At 44.0% G+C, this 23,131-nt stretch overlaps 1 protein-coding gene across 2 annotated transcripts in view; it reads left to right on the top strand.

The window, feature by feature from the left end:
- The window catches only part of LOC132864301 (ephrin type-A receptor 4-like), a 125,471-nt gene that overhangs the window by 89,743 nt on the left and 12,597 nt on the right, over positions 1 to 23,131 (top strand). The window contains exons 12-14 of one of the 2 annotated variants that reach the window (XM_060897670.1): positions 17,385 to 17,446; positions 21,620 to 21,829; positions 22,505 to 22,654. In XM_060897670.1, coding sequence (XP_060753653.1) covers positions 17,385 to 17,446; positions 21,620 to 21,829; positions 22,505 to 22,654 — 422 coding nt within the window. Of the gene's footprint in view, positions 1 to 17,384; positions 17,447 to 21,619; positions 21,830 to 22,504; positions 22,655 to 23,131 lie in introns of those variants that run through there. The other variant, XM_060897671.1, reaches the window with a different exon arrangement.

Consider the following 23,131-nt stretch of genomic DNA (forward strand, 5'->3'; position numbering starts at 1 on the left):
CTCTAGCCGCTTTATCCTTCTACAGGGTCGCAGGCAAGCCGGAGCCTATCCCAGCTGACTACGGGCGAAAGGCGGGGTACACCCTGGACAAGTCGCCAGGTCATCACAGGGCTAACACATAGACACAGACAACCATTCACACTCACATTCACACCTACGGTCAATTTAGAGTCACCAGTTAACCTAACCTGCATGTCTTTGGACTGTGGGGGAAACCGGAGCACCCGGAGGAAACCCACGCGGACACGGGGAGAACATGCAAACTCCACACAGAAAGGCCCTCGCCGGCCCCGGGGCTCGAACCCAGGACCTTCTTGCTGTGAGGCGACAGCGCTAACCACTACACCACCGTGCCGCCACCCATAATGTTTCAGATTTTTATTATTTATTTACTTATCCACATTATTTTCAGTGACTATTTGCAGATAATGATAGAATAGATTTGCTATTACTGTTACTTACCATGATCTCCTTCATCTACAAAACAGGTAGAATACAATTATTCTATCCACATTCACTGGATATGAGCAGTCGCGCGCTCTGATTGGCTACACTACTTCTACTAGGATATCAGCTCATATACTGTGAGTAGAGAAAAACAAAATGGCCGACCGTGTCGCTGAACCAACCGAGGACGAAATGAAAACTCTACTCGAAAACAAAACCTACAAAAAACACAAAAAAGCAATAAAATATGGAATAAAGGATCTGATAGTAAGAACTAGGGCCGTAACGATACACCCAACTCACGATTCGATTCGTATCGCGATTTTTGACCCACGATTCGATACACCCACGATTTTTTTAAAATGTATTTTTAAAGTAGTAAATTTGACTTATTAACATTTACTTACTTACATTAACTATTTAATAACAAATAATTCAGACCACTGGAGAGAATGAGTAATATGTATGCAAAAATGAACAAATGTATATCCAAAGACTGTTTTATTTCTCAAAATAATACTGTTGAGCCGGAAGCTCTGTTTTTTTCGGTTCTGAAAAAGTCATTTTTCCAAATCGTGTAAATCTGTTAAGATTTTTTTTGGGGGGGTGGCTCTCTCACTGTCTCACTCTCATAGGGCCAATGATTTTCTGTGATCGCAGAAAACAGATGGAAATTACGGAATTTTTATGGTGAAACATTGCTCGCGTGTCAAAATGTAACTGCCGCAGAAGGCTTCCGCCCAAGCAGACATGCCTTCAGTGTTGCCAGATATTGCTAACGTTTTCCACCCCAAAATATGTTCAAAACCAGCCAAAAAGCACCTAAACCTGCCCAATCTGGCAACACTGCATGCCTTTCCGGTCAAGTGATTGTGATTGGCTTGTGGCACACCTAGCCAGCCAATGAACTGCCTGTTTACAGATTCGCTCCCCGCGTCGCAACCAGAATGGCGACCGCTTAAAAGAAATGAATGCTCTGCCAGTGGCGAGTGTGGATGTTGCGTGACTCACAGAAGATTGTCGCAGGTCGGCGAAAAAACGACTTACTAATAGATATAAAAAATAAAAGTAATTTAAGTAAGTTTAAAATGTAATTTAAATAAAAAGTAAAGTATTCATAAATTGAAGTTTGGAAGCGCCTCTGTTTTTGGGCTGAGGAGAAGTTTGAAAGGGTGTACCGCGATTCTGCCTTCTTGTATCGCGACACGGATCGTGGCTCTGCGTATCGCGATTTCGATTTCAATACGCATATTGTTACAGCCCTAGTAAGAACATAGCTTTTTTTTTTCAAGAAGTATTATGATAGCATTTTTCACAAATTGCTCCTGTCATTTCGCCAGTTTGTTTACATTCCAAGCGGAAATGATTTTGTCGGATGTTTTGTATAAAGTTTTTATTCATCGAATTTGCAAAAAATAAAAATGCACTCTTCCTCAAAATCCAGTGAATGTGGATAGAATAAAACAGTTATTCCACTCAGCACTAAGGTGGGGTTTACATTAGACCGTATCAGCGGATCATCAGATTAACGTTTTTAAAACGATTAGTGTGCACACAGCAACGCCAATACACGATTCGCGTGCACATAGCAACGCCAATACACGGATACGCTCGGCTCCGCAGGCATCCTGCGCTCCAAATCACTCCGCCCTGAACAGCGAGTGCCCTCTGGAGGGTGCGCACTCTGGCCTTGCACAGCTCACAGAGCGCGCGAGTATAGCGCACGAGCAGTGATTCGGGACTGAGCCGCTGTGTGTGAGATCCCAGCGCACATCACTTACCACTTGCAAGTGGAAGGATGGCAAGCCTAAAGACAATCATAACTACACAATGGGCAGTATTTGCATCAGTGTTTGCAGTATTTTCATACTTTTATACTCTTTAATGAAAGGTGATACAATGCGGAAGTCCGCGCCGTTTTTCAGCAGTCGCGTCACATGACCAAAGCCAGCGAATCAGGAAGGTGGATGTCACAGTGACGTTGTCCAATGACGACACCAGCTAGAGCTCAGCACAGCGTATCCGCGTATTCTCAATGTTTACACAGCACCGGAGCTGACACGATCTGGATTGAATACGTGGACCCTGGCGGATTCCCGTTTCCCGGCGTTTCCAGGCGTTTTAAAGTAAACGGACAGTGCATCCGCGAAGAAAACGAGACAGATACGGTCTAATGTAAACTTGGCCTAAGCGCCTTGTCGGCTATCAGCTCATGTACGACTCAATTTCGTGGAATAACTGTCAAATGGCTTCCTATTCACTATATATATTCATTACGTTATACAAGATGTGACATAACACAATTTTAAAAGCTTCGTAATACAGTATGTCCAATAAATTATTATATTAGTGTGTGTGTGTGTTGCACTGCACCATAAAGCCCTGATAAAATCTTTACTCTTACTTTCTTTGTAGCTCAGACTTACACACACACACACACACCCCGCATGTTAGTGACAGATGCTGTAAGTGTTGTAAAAGACCCAGAAGATCCGGTAGCATTTCAGAGCCATTAATCAAAGTGTCACATCTAAATGTGTTTGACTGTCACCCTATAGCTTTTCCCTATAGCCTACAAAGCTGTGTGTGTGTGAGCGTGTGAGAGAGAGAGCGCAACAAGTGGAGTAGCTCTTAAAGTGTTAGGGTGGGGGGAATGGGGTCTTGGGGCATTGAGTGTCACTCTATATGTGCGTCTCTATATCTTTCAGCCCTGCCATCTGTGTGTGTGTGTGTGTGTGTGTGTAAAAGTGGCTCGTAATGTGTTTAGGGTTTGGGGTCAGTGTGTTACCTAATATCCACCACTTAACGCCCCACACCTCTACGTCCATCTCGCACTGAGCCTCACAGCCGCTGTGTGAACCCATTAACACATTCGCCTTACTTTCACACTTTGTGACATTTCAGTGTGGTGTAACGTTTTCTCGTCCCTCGTTACATTCATGTCGACATTAGCAGCAACAATACTTTTTTTTCCTGTCAGCATTGTCGTTCTGGATCTCTGATTTGTTTTTGGTATCTGATCATTTCTGAAGCACAAACCTGCTACGAACTACTTCAAGCACACGAGATATAAATTAAATTAAACCAGATTTTGAAATGATTTCCTTTTCTTATGTCAATTCAGTGGTGAATCTTAGATACCAGTAGAGTAACTACTTTCAGATTTCTGTATTCAAATTACTACGCACACGTATATATAAGACCATCGTTTTGTCAGCTAACTTGACACCTGGCGAATAAACGATAGTTATAGACTTACAGGCTTAGTTTGAGGGATGGAGTCTCTGGCGTGAAACTACCGCTGTGACTGGGGGGAGCCTGGGACTCATATTGGCGTGCTTAACTATTAGGGTGTGTGTCCATATAGCATTTTTTTCTGTGGTAGAAAAGAGCTAGGGAGCGCTTAAATAAAAAAGCACTGTGTGGGTTTTGTTTCTATAACGACAATATCTTGACAACATATCACTACTGTAACCACTGTATGATTGGTTGTCTGAAAGGAGCGACTCTGGTACCTTTCTGCAAAGTTCAGAGATTTTCAATTACTTGGAGCAGCCTCACTAAAAAAATAAAAAAGGCACTGTGTGCAGTGGGTTTTTTTTCCCCTCGCTCTCTAGGCAGCCACGTTCGCTTTCTCCTCATTGGGAACAACTGAAAAAAAGATGCTGGTGCTCAGAAAAAAACCGCTATATAAACACTCACCCTGAGAGTTTACATTAAAGCAATATGACACAAACAAGAGTGTGTTTATGCTGAATATTGATATTTAGTATAACTGTACAATTGCGAGTGTGATATTGATTTTATACAATAGTTCTGTGTAGACTTCCCTAGGTGTGGGTGGAGCACAGAGGACGGCAGGACAGAGATCAGGTTCAACAAACAGTTTAATTGTTCCACTTTTCAGGGGACACAAGAGGTTTTACCCAGACACACGCACACACACACATCAGGTGTCTGGTTCGGGAGAGATCTCCTCTGCTCTCGCTCTCCCTCCCTAAATAGGGCGCGGTCCCTGGGAAGACACACAAACACAGGTTAATTGCTCTCAGGTGAAGTGAATCTGCCACTTACCTTCCCCGACTCCGCCCTCCTGTCACAGACCGGTGATTGACCACGCCCCCGCTGCCACATACCCCCACCGCCCGACTCAGGCCGGGCAGCCGTCCGGCCCGCAGCCGACTCCCCCCCCCCTTGACGGGAGAGGAAGTCCGCCACGACCATCTGCGCCCCCGGCCTGTGGACCACCTTGAAATTAAAGGGTTGGAGCGCCAGATACCAACGGGTGATCCGCGCGTTGGCATCTTTCATGCGGTGGAGCCACTGGAGGGGCGCGTGGTCCGAACAGAGGGTGAAAGAGCGCCCCAGCAGGTAGTACCGGAGGGCGAGGACCGCCCATTTGATCGCCAGGCACTCCTTCTCAATCGTGCTGTAGCGCCCCTCACGCACTGACAGCTTCCGGCTGATGTATAGGACCGGGCGATCCTCCCCCTCCACCTGCTGGGACAAAACGGCCCCCAGCCCTCTGTCCGACGCATCCGTCTGTAACATAAAAGGGAGAGAGAAGTCAGGGGAGTGTAAAAGTGGCCCCCCACACAGTGCAGCCTTTACCTCAGAGAAAGCCCGCTGGCACTGCTCCGTCCACTGGACCGGATCTGGCGCCCCCTTTTTAGTGAGGTCAGTCAGCGGGCTGGTGACGTCCGAATAATTAGGTATAAACCTACGATAGTAGCCAGCCAGCCCCAGGAACTGTCTCACCCCCTTTTTGGTCTTGGGCCTCGGGCAGGCCGCAATCGCTGCTGTCTTATTAATCTGGGGACGCACCTGCCCGTTGCCCAAGTGGAAGCCCAGATACCGTACTTCCACCCGCCCAATCGCACACTTCTTTGGGTTGGCCGTGAGTCCCGCCCGTCTCAGCGACCTAAGGACGGCCCTCAGGTGTTGCAGGTGCCGCTGCCAGTCGTTACTATAAACGATAATGTCGTCCAGGTAGGCGGCCGCATAGGTGGCGTGGGGCCGGAGGACCCGGTCCATCAGCCGCTGAAACGTAGCGGGCGCCCCAAACAGCCCAAACGGAAGTGTGACGAACTGGTGTAAGCCGAACGGTGTGGAAAAGGCCGTTTTCTCCCGGGATAATGGAGTCAAGGGGATCTGCCAATATCCCTTCGTTAAATCCAGTGTCGAGTAAAAGCGAGCCGTGCCTAGTCGATCGAGCAGCTCATCAATGCGAGGCATTGGGTACGCGTCGAATTTAGACACCGCGTTGACTTTTCTATAGTCCACACAGAACCGGACCGAGCCGTCGGCCTTGGGAACCAAGACCACCGGGCTGCTCCAGTCGCTGTGGGACTCCTCGACGATGCCCATTTCGAGCATGGCCTGAAGTTCTTCCCGAACCACCTTTTTTTTGTGTTCGGGTAGTCTATAAGGGCGGCTACGCACTACCACCCCCGGGGGTGTCTCTATGTGGTGTTCTATGAGGTTAGTGCGACCGGGCAGGGGCGAGAACACATCCGAAAACTCGGCCTGCAACTGGGCGACCTCCGTGAGTTGGGTCGGGGAGAGGTGGTCTCCACAGGGGACCGGAGAGGTACATGATGCCAAATTCCCTTTTTGAACCTCCGGCCCCAGCTCCGCCTTCTCCGGAACTACCGACACCAACGCCACGGGGACCTCCTCGTTCCAGAGTTTGAGCAGATTGAGGTGGTAAATCTGTAGCGCCCCACCCCTGTCTGTTCGCCTCACCTCATAGTCGACATCCCTGACTCGCCGTGTGACCTCAAAGGGTCCTTGCCACTTGGCGATTAATTTGGAGCTCGACGTGGGCAAGAGTACGAGTACTTTATCTCCCGGTGTGAACTCTCTAAGGCGCGTACCCTTGTTGTACAGGCGGGCTTGCCGTTCCTGGGCCTGCCGCAAATTCTCCTGAGTTAGGTGGGTGAGCGTGTGGAGTTTTGCGCGCAGGTCCATAACGTACTGAATTTCATTCTTACTCTGTGAAGGTCCCTCCTCCCAATTTTCCCGCAGCACGTCTAGGATGCCGCGCGGCTTACGCCCATATAATAATTCGAACGGGGAGAACCCCGTGGAGGCTTGAGGGACCTCTCGCACTGAGAACAGCAAGGGTTCGAGCCACTTATCCCAATTACGTGCGTCCTCACTTACGAATTTTTTAATGATATTTTTGAGGGTGCGGTTGAACCGTTCTACTAAACCGTCCGTTTGTGGGTGATATACACTGGTGCGGATCGGCTTAATCCCCAATAACCCATACAGTTCGCGTAGTGTTCGTGACATAAACGTAGTGCCTTGATCAGTCAGAATCTCTTTCGGGATTCCAACTCGGGAGATGACGCGGAAGAGTGCCTCTGCAATACTGCGTGCTGAGATATTGCGCAGAGGCACTGCTTCCGGGTATCGCGTTGCCTAGTCCACTAGAACTAATATAAAGCGGTACCCTCGTGCTGACCGATCTAATGGCCCGACGAGATCCATCCCAATTCTTTCAAACGGGGTCTCGATTAACGGTAGAGGGCGCAATGGCGCTTTTGGAATGGCCGCTGGATTTACTAACTGGCATTCGCGGCATGCCGTACACCACCTACGGACATCGCCGCGAATCCCCGGCCAATAGAATCGGGCCATTATTCGGGCTAGTGTTTTATCCTGCCCTAAGTGTCCAGCCATGGGATTAAAGTGAGCCGCCTGGAATACCAATTCCCGGCGGCTCTTTGGAATCAAAAGCTGCGTGACTCGCTCTTTAGTTTGAGTGTCCTGCGTCACTCGGTATAATCTATCCTTCATAATCGCGAAGTAGGGGAAGGACGGGGTGGCGTTCGGCTGGAGCGTTTGACCATCGATTACTCTCACTTGGTCAAACGCATGCCGCAGAGTCTCGTCTCGCGACTGCTCTAATGGGAAATCCGCGAGGGATTCCCCAATAGAGAGAGGAGGAGCCGGCGGCTCCTCACCCTGACGCGGAGATGACGTAGACGGCTCCGCGACAGCTGCTCCCGCCAAAACGACACCGGGACCTCCCCCTGTCAGCTGGCAGGACCCACTCTCTACTAGGCGCGTCATTAAACCCCGAAATCCCGGCCAATCAGTCCCCAAAATTAACGAGTGGGTAAGGCGAGGATTAACCGCCGCCTTCACTATAAATTTTTCCCCTCTGAAAATAATGTGGACCGACACCAAAGGGTAGCTGTGAACATCCCCGTGCACACACAAAACCTTCACCCCTTGTGCTCCCCCCAATGCCTCGTTTTGAACCAGGCTTTGGCGAATTGAGGTCTGATTACAACCAGAATCCACCAATGCCTGATATGTAGCCCCTTGGATACTCACCGGTATGCGATACGCTCCGGCCCGATCGAGGGCGGCCTCTGGCGCGTCGGGGATCCGAACCACCGCGCCCACTTCCATTGCTGTGCACTGCTGTTGAAGGTGGTCCGGTTCCCCGCAGCGCCAGCAAACCGGCCCGGGCTTCCCCTCTGCACCGGTGCTCTGGGGCTCACTCACCTGAGGTGGGGGAGAGACAGACACAGAAGGGAGACACGGGAGGGCACCGCGGGTGCGGCGGGCCGGCAGGGGTGGTGCCGGCCCCCGCCTCCGCGGTGGGGGAATGGGGCGAGGACGGGACACAGAAGGAGGGGAGAGAGAGAGAGAAAGAGAAGAGGAGAGAAGAGATGTCGACATCCGCTGTCCTGCCGCCGAGACAGCCGCCAGATGATCCTCCGCCAGCTCGACTGCCTGATCCAGCGACGCCGGGCGGTGGCACTGGACCCACTCCGCGGCTCCTGCTGGTAAGCGGGCGATGAACTGTTCCAGTACCACTTGATCGACGATTCCCTCGGCGTCGCGATCTTCGGCCCTCAGCCACCGCCAGCAGGCGTCCCGGAGCTGCTGGCCGAACGCGAACGGGCTGCCGACTTCCTCCATCCGCAGCGCGCGGAAGCGCTGGCGCTGCTGCTCCGGCGTGCGCCCCACGCGCTGAAGGACAGCCCGGCGAAGGTCGGCGTAGGCCAGCCGGCGATCGGCGGGGAGCTGTAGTGCAGCCAGCTGCGCCTCTCCCGTCAGGAGGGGGAGGAGGCGCGCCGCGCGCTGCTCCATCGGCCACCCCGAGGCTTCAGCGACCTGTTCGAATAACGTGAAGAAAGCCTCGGGGTCATCCTGCGGGCCCATCTTAGTTAAGGTGAGGGGAGACGGGCCCGCGGCCGGAGCGCTGGTGGGCCCCGCCGACGCGAGGAGACGCCGGAACGCCTTGCGATCTTCTTGCTGGGCCAGCACCAGGGCATCGAAGCGCCGCTCTTGTTCCTTTCGGAGTGTGACGAGCGCCTGGTGCTGGCTTTGCTGAGCCGTGGCGAGGGCGTGGACCAGGTCGGTGAACGGGGAGGATTCCATGGGGCTGCTGGGTTGGTGCTCCATTTCCCGGGTTTCGGCACCACTGTAGACTTCCCTAGGTGTGGGTGGAGCACAGAGGACGGCAGGACAGAGATCAGGTTCAACAAACAGTTTAATTGTTCCACTTTTCAGGGGACACAAGAGGTTTTACCCAGACACACGCACACACACACATCAGGTGTCTGGTTCGGGAGAGATCTCCTCTGCTCTCGCTCTCCCTCCCTAAATAGGGCGCGGTCCCTGGGAAGACACACAAACACAGGTTAATTGCTCTCAGGTGAAGTGAATCTGCCACTTACCTTCCCCGACTCCGCCCTCCTGTCACAGACCGGTGCTTGACCACGCCCCCGCTGCCACATTCTGTAAACAAGAAATTATCAAGTTTATATATATATATATATATATATATATATATATATATATATATATATATATATATATATACTACCATTCAAAAGTTTGGGGTCACTTAGAAATTTCCTTATTTTTGAAAGAAAAGCACTGTTATTTTCAATGAAGATCACTTTAAACTAATCAGAAATCCACTCTATACATTGCTAATGTGGTAAATGACTATTCTAGCTGCAAATGTCTGGTTTTTGGTGCAATATCTCCATAGGTGTATAGAGGCCCATTTCCAGCAACTCTCACTCCAGTGTTCTAATGGTACAATGTGTTTGCTCATTGCCTCAGAAGGCTAATGGATGATTAGAAAACCCTTGTACAATCATGTTAGCACAGCTGAAAACAGTTGAGCTCTTTAGAGAAGCTATAAAACTGACCTTCCTTTGAGCAGATTGAGTTTCTGGAGCATCACATTTGTGGGGTCGATTAAATGCTCAAAATGGCCAGAAAAATGTCTTGACTATATTTTCTATTCATTTTACAACTTATGGTGGTAAATAAAAGTGTGACTTTTCATGGAAAACACAAAATTGTCTGGGTGACCCCAAACTTTTGAACGGTAGTGTGTATATATATATATATAAATCAGTGTTGTCAAGTCACAAAACCTCAAGTCCCCAGTGTTCAAATTCGAGTCAAGTCCAAGTCATTAAAAAAAATTCCGAGTCGAGTCTGAGAACAAGACTCCAACTGCACCATTTGACGGTGGCTGTTTTACCACCATTAACATTAGTTTGTTCCTGAATATGACGTATGAACAGGTGAATGTGCTTCTCTTTCTCAGGGAGTGTGAAGTATTCTGTCAAAGATCGTTGGGAGACGGATGTAAGTGCAGAAGGTGTGTTTATTAATACAAGTGAAGACGGTAAACAATCCAGAACGGCAGGCAAAATCATAAAACGGTGAAACAGGCAATAGGTCGAGCGAGGCACAAACAGGCTATCGGAGACTCGGCAGAATCAAAGACGAGAAACAGGAAATCAGGAAACCAAATAAGAAAATCAGGCTCGGTAACATGTCAGGAACGTAACTCAATACTTCGCAAAGTAAGTGTGTTTTTCACAGTTTTTATACAGGCGCATTGTTTGCGCTTTAATCCTGTGCAGGTGCAAGTCATTTACGGTGCACACGCAAGAGTCCGCTTGGCACGCGCACTGTCCGGAGAGCACCCGAGAGTCGATCTGATGCATGCGCCAAGGCGCGCACGTGTGACACTTGCACAAAATTAGTATAAAAATGAATGTAGATATAAATATCTTATGCCAAATTATTATGGCATGTTACAAAAAATAAAGAAAAAAATCAGAGTCCTCGTCTCCAATTTACGAGTCCGAATGCAGTTAATGCACGAGTCCGAGTCATCAGTGCTCAAGTCCAAGTCAAGTCACGAGTCCTTAAAATTAGGGCACGAGTCGGACTCGAGTACTATAAGCCTGATATATATATATATATATATATATATATATATAGTAGGGGTGGCACGGTGGTGTAGTGGTTAGCGCTGTCGCCTCACAGCAAGAAGGTCTGGGTTCAAGTCCCGTGGCCGGCGAGGGCCTTTCTGTGTGGAGTTTGCATGTTCTCCCCGTGTCCGTGTGGGTTTTCTCCGGGTGCTCCGGTTTCCCCCACAGTCCAAAGACATGCAGGTTAGGTTAACTGGTGACTCTAAATTGACCATAGGTGTGAATGTGAGTGTGAATGGTTGTCTGTGTCTATGTGTCGGCCCTGTGATGACCTGGCGACTTGTCCAGGGTGTACCCCGCCTTTCGCCCGTAGTCAGCTGGGATAGGCTCCAGCTTGCCTGCGACCCTGTAGAACAGGACAAAGCGGCTACAGATAATGAGATGAGATATATAGTGTGTGTGTGTGTGTGTGTTCTGTTTATTGTTCTCTTGACCTACATAAAGTGACATTGAGTTTGAGAAAGGCGCTATATAAATGTAACTTGTGACATTTCAGACACAGTTTTGGCCAGTTATAGCATGCAGCTAGCTGGTTAGCTAGCTCACATTGATTAGTCAAAGTTCCTCCTGTGTCAGGACCTGGTCTTCCCAGGCAGTCTCCCATCCCAGTACTAATCAGTCTTTTGAGGTGCATCAGGCAACACCAATCTCTGTTTCAGTAGCCCTTGGCCTCTTGCCTATTATTATTATCATGTATTGCAGCGTGCCTCGTCAGATGGTAGTACTGTAGGTACCGTTTTTATGATGGTCTTTGGTGTGACCCAACCACGAGTAGAACTCGTGATCTCCCAGTCAAGAGGCGGACACGCTTACCACTAGGCCAACTTGCGGTCCGCATTGATTTGTACGTTCCTGTTAAAGGTGCTTCTGGTAAAATTGTCGTCCCTTCTTCCTCGAATGAATGTTTATATTTTAAGTCAAAGATTATATTCCTGAAAAATATCATTTGCCTTGTCTGCTGATGATGTCACTAACATTATCGTAGTAACCATTTTGAACTAGAGAGTGGAATTTTACATGGTGAAACTTCCCAGTGTGTTTATAGTAAATATAGACACACTTGGGACACCAGTCGACCAATCAGATTAGTGGACCAGAACTAAATGTTTTAAAATATGGCTGTAAGGAAGACTTTGCAGCTCACGTCATGATTTCACTTTTGACTAAGGCCACTGATGCTGTTTTTAACTTTAAGAGGAACATAAATGCACCTTTCTCTGTCCAGTCATTACATTAAAGGAAAAGGCAACTTTTGTACAAAATCACCACAAATAGATAGATAAATATATAAAGTAATCGATCATGGAATTTATAGAGAAAGAACAGACCGCATAACAGTATCTTTTAACTTTTAATAATATGGGCTTGCGCTGACCTCAGCGAAGATGCGTTCCGCCATATTGATCTACTGCGTGACGTCATGCGGCCCACCACTGAAAAGAACTCTTCAGTGCTTCATGGTAATAAGGTAAAAATCCAGTACAATCGCTTCTTCAAAGTTTCACCAAATGGTTTTATTTATGCAACTTAAAGCTCATAATACTGTATAACTTTGGTTGAGTAAAAACATGGCTGAATCCTGAATGACTCCTATTTGGATTTGTCCTACCAAGCCTACTGCGCATGCGTGAAGCGGCTCGGCTCGGTTTTCCCTTTCGGGCGCTCTCGTTTTCTGTTAGAATTTGGTAAAGAAAAAAATAAATAAATATTATTTACCAGCTTACCGGGTCCATGCACATAAATCTGACAGCTGACAAGGTCGGGATATAAACGAATCGAATACAAGCCACCCGCCGGGACTCTTAATCACAGTGATCTGCTTGTAAACACTGTTTTCATGGGCCCAGTGACGTCACAGATCAGAGGGAGGCGCATTAACGAAAGATTCTGATTGGTTTATAGTTGCCCACAATCTCAAAATGGCTGACTCCTCCAACTTCGACTCCTCTGTGTCAATTCATGATTTCAAAGTTAAAATATTTTTTCATGTTCGATATATAATGGAAATAATTAACGGAATTGATTACGTATATGTTTTTCTCCTATTACACACCTGGTTTTGTACAAAAGTTGCCTTTAATGACATTTAGTAGATGCTCTTATCCAGAGCAACATACAGCCTGAAGGGCAGTTGAGGTTTAGGTGCCTTGCTCAAGGGCACTTCAGCCATTCCTGCTGGTCTAGGGACTCAAACCAGCAACCTTTTGGTCCCAAAGCTGCTTCTCTAACCATTAGGTCATGGCTTCACCCATAAACGTCGTCTTTTGCATCGTGCAATTGGCTGCAAAAAGCCACAACAGACAATCTGCTTCAGAAGCTACAGTTATCCATATTAAAAAAAAAAACTGAAGTTGATGAACTACAGTCACTTTTTTCATTGGTTCTGCTACAGTTTTTTCATTGGTTTCTCTGAAACACATTGCCTGGAGGGACAAACGAAGAGCTTGTTAGCTTGCGAAATAAAACTCTTTTTTTTTTTCTTCTTCTAAGAGTAGGCAGATCAGACGCTCACTGGCCATGCTGTGAAAATTGTGCATGTAGATGCTCATTTAAGTTTCCAGACCTGTCATTGCTTAACTCTTGAATATTTTCTATTGCGAATACGGTCATTAAAAAGCTTATCTCTGCTTTCCAAAGAATTTTTTTCTCATTAAGATCTGTTCAGTACTTTGGGAGTAATGGCAGGTTGAAGTTGGTACAACAGAGTAAAAACTCTCTGCTCGCGTGATGTTGGGAAACTGCCGGTGATTTTTGAGTCACGGGAAAGCAGTCAGGCTCTCTCACTCTCTTCTGATCAGTTTCCGACTGGATTACTCATGAATATCAATCAGATAACTTTAATAGGGTTCGCTGACTCTCACTGTTTCTGATGAAGTATTCAGCAAAATTTTCCGTCGGCTAGTTTTGATGTTATGCTTCACGGGAGACTTTGAAATGAGTTTTCTTAGCTTTACCTACTCATTTTTTCAAATCAAACTGATTCATGTAAATAAATAACTGTTTTTAAAATATAACTGTAGTTGTTTTTGATGAAAAATATTGAGATCTTAGTGGTCGGAATGGTATGTTAAATGAAAAGAGTCGATATTGCAAAAATCACAAAGAAACGGAAGTTATGGCCGATTAGGTGTTTTTACAAGATTTGACCTTGGTGACCTTGACTTTGGCCCTGACCCACCAGAAACTAATGTCTTTGTGTGACCCTCGTGAGTTGCCCTGTGCATTTTGGTAAAGATTGGTCAAGAAATGACGATGCTAGAGCACCAACAAACAAATGGACAAATGGACAGATCAACATACTTGCAAAAATCTCCAATTTTCGCCACTGAAAACCGGACGTCAGAAACGCGAGTGTTAATTTCAATTCAGTTAATGTGAATTGTTTATTGGATGTGGCTCACATAGTTTTTTCAAGGTTCGCTTGAAAGCTGTGAATATTATCATTTATATTCTTTAATATAAACACTAGTTGGCCCTACTTTTGAGAAATACAAAGGGCCTACAGAGCACAAAGAGGGGATTATAAATAATCTTTTATTACTGTTTTATTCTGATAGAGAATGGTAGATGTGAATGACATTCAATGCATATTTTACAATTGTATTTGTAATTTGTAATTGTAATTAACATTGAGTTCTCCTTCTTTGTGATGTATAAATGAGAGTTAAAATCAGCTTTATATTGCACAAATAAAGCCATTTGGCAAAACTTTGAAGAACAGAGCGTACCGATTTAATGTTTTACCTAATTAGCATAATTACCGCGAGATGGCCTAGTGGTTAGCGTGTCCGCCTCTTGATGGAGAGCTCCTGAGTTCTACTCACGATCGGGCCATACCAAAGACCATCATAAAAATGGCACCTACTGCTGTCTGGCAATACAGATGCGAGTAGGGAGTCAAATTCTTGTGGTTACCAGAGGACTACCCCCCCACCCCTGTAACCCTAGCTATGTAATAGGCGAGAGGCCGAGGGCTAAGGAAACAGAGATTGGCGCCGCCCTATGCACCACACGGCGCGGGAAGGACTTTGATTGAATAATTAGTACTAATTTGTTTTTACTAATTTTTAAAAAATTTTGTATTCCGTATACACCCATCTATTTACCTACGAATTTCCATGTAAATATCTTGAAAATTATAAAAGTTAAGAAAAAAACATTTGATCTCATTGGTTAAAGAGGCCCATTTTGGACCATGTGATCCTCGTACAGAATATTACAGCAGTTTTCTAAAAATTAAGCCATTTTTTTTTTCGCTCTTTAATTTGTAATATCTCAAGAACAGATAAACGTATTTTAATTCTGTGAAAAGTATGTTGTTCTGCATTCAATTCTGAATTCAGCGAGAGCCGTTTCGAGCAATTTGGATTGAATCTGAATTTTCACCTAATATGCCGACTTAGGCCCTGTCCACACGGCAACGGATTCAGGTGAATCCAATAAAATTTTTTATCATTTCGGCCTGGCGTCCACACGGCACCGGCGTTTTGGGTGCCCCAAAACGATATTTTTTGAGAACTGTTTCCAGAGTGGAAAAATCTGGCAACGGCGCCGTTGCGAAGTCGTCTGGATGAGTAGAACGGATTTGTTTACGATGACGTCACAACCACATGACTAGAACAAGCAGCATTCACTCATTCATGCCGGGTAGAAGAAGGGGTTTATGCACATGCGTCCTACTTCTTCTATTGTTCTGGTGTCTCCGATGGGACCGTCTTACAGCGCACGTAGAGGTGTGGCATGTGTATTGCATCGTTTTCAGCAAGCGTTGCGTTGCCATATGTACCTGATATTTTACTGATCCGTTGCCCATGTGGACGCGATATTTTTTTTTACCCGCTAAAAAAAAATCTCGTTGCTGTTGTCGTGTGGATGTAGCCTTAGAGTATGGGAATGTTAACACAGACAGTCCTGTGTGTTAGGTTTAACAGGGTGTGTTGTAGGCGCTAGCTATTAGCATGTGTTTTCAGAGCATCGCAGGAACGTTATTTTAGTTTCTTTATGTCAACGGTCAACTACATTACTGAACATTACATTACTGAAATGTGCTCTGTGTTAGCTGCGTCAGTGTTAAAATCACATCTACTGACTGACTGTTAGTTTTACTAATTTGCCTGTAAGCAGAACAGTCCTCGGGTGGTGTAGTGGTTAGCGCTGTCGCCTCACAGCAAGAAGGTCCTGGGTTCGAGCCCAGTGGCCGGCGAGGGCCTTCCTGTGTGGAGTTTGCATGTTGTCCAAGTGGGTTTCCTCCGGTTTCCCCGGTTCTTCCCCAAAGACATGCAGGTTAAGCTAATTTGTGGCTCTAAATTGACCGTAGATGTGAATGTGAGTGTGAATAGTTGTCTGTGTCTATGTGTCGGCCCTGTGATGACCTGGCGACTTGTCCAGGGTGTACCCCGCCTTTCGCCCGTAGTCAGCTGGGATAGGCTCCAGCTTGCCTGCGACCCTGTAGAACAGGATAAAGCGGCTACAGATAATGAGATGGAAGAACGGTCCTCGACAACAGGATGATCATTTTAATCTGTAAATTTATTCTTTAATCTCTGGCATCCTATGAGCAACTGGGCCTATGTAGATAAAAGTGCTGATATTTGATTTATTTGTAACATTGAACATTTGGTGAGAGGTTAACGCAGGCAGACACTTAATGAAAACGATCAGTGCTTTAATTTTCTTGTCTCTTTGTGCCCCCTGGAAACCTGAAACGCCTCCCGTAAGTCTGCTGCTCTTTGTGGCAGGAGTAACGAACACGAATGCTTAATTTGCATAATGTAAATGCCTGCAAATTAAATCATAACATGCAAATGAGACCACAGCAGGAGCTCAGCCCACACTTCTGCTCCTTTGCGGCTTCTTGCGTTTTTGTTGGTGTGTTTTTAAATATTCTTTTATATATTGACTTCATGTCTCTAATTCTCAAAGCTTATTTATGCTTCGTTAACACCGAGTGCACTGTGGAGTTCATAGCCAAATTCAGACACATGCATGCATGCACGCACGCACGCACACACACACACACATGGCAAATATTGAATTTGTCTTTTAATATAGAGGATAAAGAGGGCGTGTCTGGGAAATCCAGGCAGGGAGGAGCTGGCAGGTTCAAAGGTTAGCTGTTCCCCTGGCCTTCTCAAAGAGCTGTCAGTCAAATCTGCCTGGAGGTCACATGAGAGGCCAACGACAACAAAGATGGCTGACAATGTGTCTGTCTGGGCCTCCTTAGCTACACTTCCTCCTCACGGACGCACCATTAAGCAGCTGTCAGTCAGAGAGGCCGCACCAAGTGTGTGTTTTTGTATGTGTGAGTGTGTGTGTGTATCTGGTGTCGATTTGCCCTCAAATAACAAAAAGGAATTTGTCAATTTGTGCGAGTTTGAATAATTCTCGGTTTAGGATAATGTAGGCGCTATTATCTAGCTACTGAAGCTACGAGAAGGTGTTTCTGTATGTAGAGCTCAAAGCAACATCTTTTGATAGAGTTTCTCAAAAATCAGAACTTGTTTGAATAAGTACCCTTCAATTAAACATCCACATTCGTAATCCTCTTCAGCACAACTGTTCTATCTCAGCCATGTTAAAGTCTTTTACAAATCTTTTAGTTTTGGCTTCACATCTTTCCGTTGAAATCGTGGCCTGAAAAATATTTGTGTTTTTTACATCATTCTCCAGGCAAGCCGATTATGATCATCACTGAATACATGGATAACGGCTCTCTGGACGTGTTTCTCAGAGTAAGTGTGACACTGGATCAGTGTTGTTGTATGAGATGATCTTTTATACTTGAAATGAACACGAACACATACATGAACAGAGAAAATCCGGCGCACACGGGTGATCTTCCGTCGCTTGGTCATGCAACTTTTTGACGCACGCGAAAAATTGCTCCGTGTGCGGATATTTGCGGCGGCGATTTTTTTGTTGCTTGCGACAGATCGCAGGTATCAAACGTGCTCGATATTCTGCGACAGAAAATCGGCACTCGCTGATTTGTTGCAGAGATATCGCCGCGTGTGCGTGTCTTTGCGATAACAAAGCGATCACCTCCAAAGGCAAAGCCAATCCCCGCCCGCAAAGTATTCACGTGATTTCCACGTGACTTGCATCCCACTCCCCAAATCGCCCACTGGTCGCAGATAACGCACACATGCAGCTACCCGAGAGGGGAAACTTGCTTCCAAAAATCGCAATACGCTTGCGACGAGAAGTTGCCCATGCACGCCGGGCTTTATATATTGTGAAGATTCTGGAATTTGGATATCAGGGAGTGCACTTTAAATAATTAATATTCTATCCACATTCACTGGATATAAGGCAATCAATGCGCTCTGATTGGCTACTCTACTACGAGGCTATCAGCTCATATACCATGGGTAGAGAAAAACAAAATGGCAGCGCGTTTTGCTGAACCAACTGAGGATGAAATAAAAACTCTACTCGGAAACAAAGGAAAAAAATATGGAATAAATGTATTTAATGGTACAAAGGTATCTTTTTTTAGAAGAATCACATTTTTCAAGGATTATTATTATTATAGCATTTTTTTTCCACAAATTGCTCCTGTCATTTCGCCGGTTTGTTTACATTCTAAGCGGAAATGATTTTGTCGGACACTTTGTATAAAGTGTTTATTTATCAAATTTGCAAAAAATAAAAAATGCTCTGTTTCTCAAAATCAAGTGAAAGTGGATAGAATAAAACAGTTATTCCTCTCAATCTCGTCGTACATGGCTTATAATCAACTCAGTGCTATGCACCTTGTCAGCTGTCAGCTCATGTACGACTCGATTTCATGGAATAACTGTTAAATGAGTAATTAGTCATTACTATAGTAGTTCTTTATTATATACTCAATGGTACAATAAGGAATCAAATTCTACATTAATTACTCAGTCGATGCTAATGAAAGTAAAACAATGAATGAAACTTGAACCATTGTGGTGACTTTTCTTTAATTAGTAAAGTAAATAATCTTTCATTTCTGTACTATTAATTGCATGGGAATAAGTAGTTTTTATGTCTCATTTAATTATAAGTTTATGAGTACCATATAAAGTGTTACCCCAAGCTCTTATATTGTATTCAGAAATTAAAAGAATGAGATAGATGCAAACTTAGTACCATCTACCTAAGTTCATAGATTCGTTGAGTTAGAAAATTTGACATATGAGTGATTCCACGCTTATGGGTACTGAAATGGGGACATGAACTTATTCACCTAAAACCATTTCTTTGTTTACCATCAGGTCACAAAACATGTAATCTTTAATGAATGATATGTTAAAAGATAACTTTAATTTTCTGAGATGTAATAAAAACATATTTATATGCCAAAGTCAAGCCTGTGAGTTCCAAAATGATGTCTGTTACATTACTTCTGTTACGATTGTCCATCTCGCGTCTGTTACAAATTAATTACAATCTAGCTATATACCATGTTAATCTTATTGAAAGAATGTGTGTTTATTCTACTACACATGTTTATTAATTATATTTGCTAAAACATCACCTTCCTATGCTTCAAAAAGTAATTCTACATTGTTAAAATTGAGAATCTATATGTCCACAACACTTCTGTTACGTTCTGACTTTGGCATATAAATATGTTTTTATTACATCTCAGAAAATTAAAGTTATCTTTTAACATATCATTCATTAAAGATTACATGTTTTGTGACCTGATGGTAAAAAAAAGAAATGGTTTTAGGTGAATTTTTAAAAATAAGTTCATGTCCCCATTTCAGTACCCATAAGCGTGGAATCACTCATATAGATAAAGTGAAAATGTGCAAGAGTAAGCCAAAGCCAAGTGGTGTTACCAGGAGTACAAAAATGATTAACAACCATAACAGGTTTCAGGTTCATGCACCATGAGAAATGCTTCTGAGACCAACCTGAAACCAAACTTCGAAAAGCCAAGAACAATCGTGATTAGTATAAATATGCAGGTGATTATAGAAAATCATGCACACTGATTGGTCGAGAAATTCTGATTATTTCTCGATAATCACCTCGAGCGACTCGGCAAAACGGCTGCCAGTCGCTTTGTCACCATAAGTGAGGAAGGATTGCAAATTATGAAAGAAAATGCTGTTCCTAAAAGCACTAAAGATGCTACGAAGTTTGATCTAAAACCATTCAAAAGTAAAGTGGAACTGTGATTCATTTTATCGATTTCAAAACAAAGCGTTTTATGTGACTCGGTGTAGATGAGTGACACAAGTCTGTGCCGCACCGTTATTACGTTTGCATGCTGCTTTTGAAGCTTGACATGAATTATTTTTAAAAATACAATTTAAAAAATAATCACGTGTATCTGTATTAAAACAATTATCCACTTCAGGCTCAGTGAATATCAGTGAATAATAACCTCGACTTTGTTTGGGTTATTATTCCCTGATAGTCACTTCACCTTCAGTGAATAATTGTTAATTATTTAAAATCAGAATTTTGGTTACAGATATTTAAATAATATTGGCTGGCGTTGAGTGGTATATCAGATATATTCCATTCAGCTAACATGAAGCTAGCATGATATTGAATGAGTCAAAGACGAGTTCAGTTTGATGCTAGCCGAATGGAATATATCTGATATACCACAAAAAAAAGCCATTATTATTATTATTATTATTATTATTATACATTCAATGGAACAGTTATAGATTGTACAAAAAGTAAAACAACGCCAGCGAACAAAGAAATGCTTCTGTGCATGTGCAGCAGAAAACTTTCTCACTGAATATTCGCGTCAGCTCCGACGTGTGACATCATGTTGTCTTGACAACCATGTAAACCATATTCAACGCTCATTCTCCATTGGGTAGAGTGACGTAATACACGTCGGATAAGCGATATGCTAACAATATTGCATGTTATCGAACCAAATGAATGAAACCTGCTCGAAGGGAATAGAACACGTTTTTATTACATCGAAAAAGTGTCCTGTCTGTATAATAAATATATATGTTATTTACCAGCTGGGAGGTCCATATGGTGAAATACCGTGACCGAGGTCTTGAAAGTACTGAGCGAGGCCCTCTGGGCCGAGGTCAGTATTCAAGGCCAAGGTCACGGTATTTCACCATATGGACCGACCTTAAGCTGGTAAATAATATATTTTTTTTTCTTTACCAAATTCTAACAGAAAACGAGAGCGCCCAAAAAGGAAAACCGAGCCGAGCCGCCATTTTGAATCCTCATTCACGGCTGTAATGCAAATTGCTTCCTCCTCGGTATGCAAGTGCACTTCCATGGCAGGAAAAAAACTACATTTTGCCGCCTATGCAGTCCCCTATTTATACAAAATTGAGTCATTCAGGATTCAGCCATGTTTTTGCTCGGCGTTAGCAAGTTAGAGGTTTTTAGTTTTCTCCTGAAATGTTTTCTTTTATTTCTTCTTCCTCAGGGTAGTAAAACTCGCTTTCGCTGTGAACACTGTCGTTATCGCTATCCATGCTGTAAAATTAAGGCTATTCTCCTGAGAAATGCTGGCAAAAATTTATAAGATTTTTGATAATCTTATAAATAAATCTTATTAAAAAAAAAAGATAAATGTTGACAAAAAATATGACTATGTTTGTTGTTGTTGTGAACGAGCGAGTCGCCAGAGGTCCGTAACCGGGGTCCGTATCGTAAGATACAGACCCGCTCGCCAGCCAATCAGAGTGCAGGATTTGATGGAAACCGCACCGCGAAAAAAATAATTGTCATTATTTAACACTTCAGGTTCGTATTTTTATACTCAGGCCCAAATCACCCAGCTTATCCTATACGTGTGATTTTAACCTGTGATTTTTTTTTTCCCATTAAGGAATTTGAGCTGTGAGTTTACTGTAGAGTTCTGTATGAGTGAATCGTATTGGTGAGCGATTTAGTTTCATGTTCTTTTTATTTTTCACCTTTCACAGAAGAACGATGGGCGTTTCACAGTCATTCAGCTGGTTGGTATCCTGCGTGGCATCGCTTCAGGGATGAAGTATCTCTCAGATATGAGTTACGTCCACAGAGACCTGGCAGCACGAAACATCCTGGTTAACAGTAACCTGGTGTGTAAAGTGTCCGATTTCGGCATGTCCAGAGTGCTGGAGGACAAACCTGAGGGAGCTTATACAACACGGGTGAGAGAGAGAGAGTTATTCTTTAATAATTATTATTTTAATCTTCTACCATCTGACTATCAAAACCTGTTTCTGCTTCATCATTGGTCAAAAAATCCTTACTATTCAGATATGCATCAGTAAAAGCTGAGAAAAGTTGTTTAGCCGGTTGGGAATTTCTCATATATACACTGGCCTCATAACTCTAGTGCAAAACTAAACTTCAGTCCTGAAACATGTCTAAGTTGATTGAATGCATTTGGGTTAAGAGGGAAATTGTTTAACATTTTTAACAATTAAGACCTGATGTTGATTCATGGCTGAATGATGCAATCTTGTTGGAAAAAAAATTGAACTTCACAAAATTGTATAATTTCTTAGCAATGAACTCACACTAAGAGTATGATCCTGGAGTATGTTTTTTGGATCCTAGAGTATGTTTTGTTTTGTTTTTTCGCTTGTTGCCTCTTATTCTTTTTTTATAAGCCTGTGCTTACGTCAATACCATAACCTCTAACGTTCATCCCAATAGCATCCTATTTATTCAAGCTAAAAATATTCCGAGAAAAAAAAGAGAGCAAGCATGCATGGGAGGCAAAGAATAGAGTATACGTTTCATATTACATATTTCACAAATCATCATGTGTCTGTCGAGACTCAGTACCATATTGATGTGAACATATCTGTAAATCATAGGGAGGAAAGATTCCCATTCGCTGGACAGCCCCAGAAGCCATCGCATACAGGAAGTTCACGTCAGCCAGTGATGTGTGGAGCTACGGCATCGTCATGTGGGAGGTGATGTCATACGGAGAGCGGCCGTACTGGGACATGAGTAACCAGGATGTAAGTAGGAAAAAGTTTTACAGTTTATATATTCTGTTTAACTATTTAACAGTTATTCCACAAAATCGAGTCGTACATGAGCTACGCGCCTCGTCGGCTGTAAGCCATGTACGACAAGATTGAGTGGAATAACTGTTTTATTCTATCCACGTTCACTGGATTTTAAGAAACAGAGTATTTTTAATTTTTGCAAATTCGATACACAAAACTTTATACAAAATGTCTGACAAAATAATTTCCGCTTAGAATGTAAACAAATCGGCGAAATGAGCGTAGCAATTTGTGAAAAATGCTATAAAAATAATTTGTCAGAAATAAAAAAAAAGATATGTTCTTACCGTCAAATACTTTTATTCCATAATTTGTTGCTTTTTTTGTGTATTTTTGGGGGTTTTGTTTTCAAGTAGAGTTTTTATTTCGCTGCTATTTTGTTTTTCTCTACACACGGTATATGAGCTGATAGCCTAGTAGTAGAGT

This window comes from Neoarius graeffei, chromosome 17, assembly GCF_027579695.1.
Source record: "Neoarius graeffei isolate fNeoGra1 chromosome 17, fNeoGra1.pri, whole genome shotgun sequence".
Classification (NCBI taxonomy): Eukaryota; Metazoa; Chordata; class Actinopteri; order Siluriformes; family Ariidae; genus Neoarius; species Neoarius graeffei.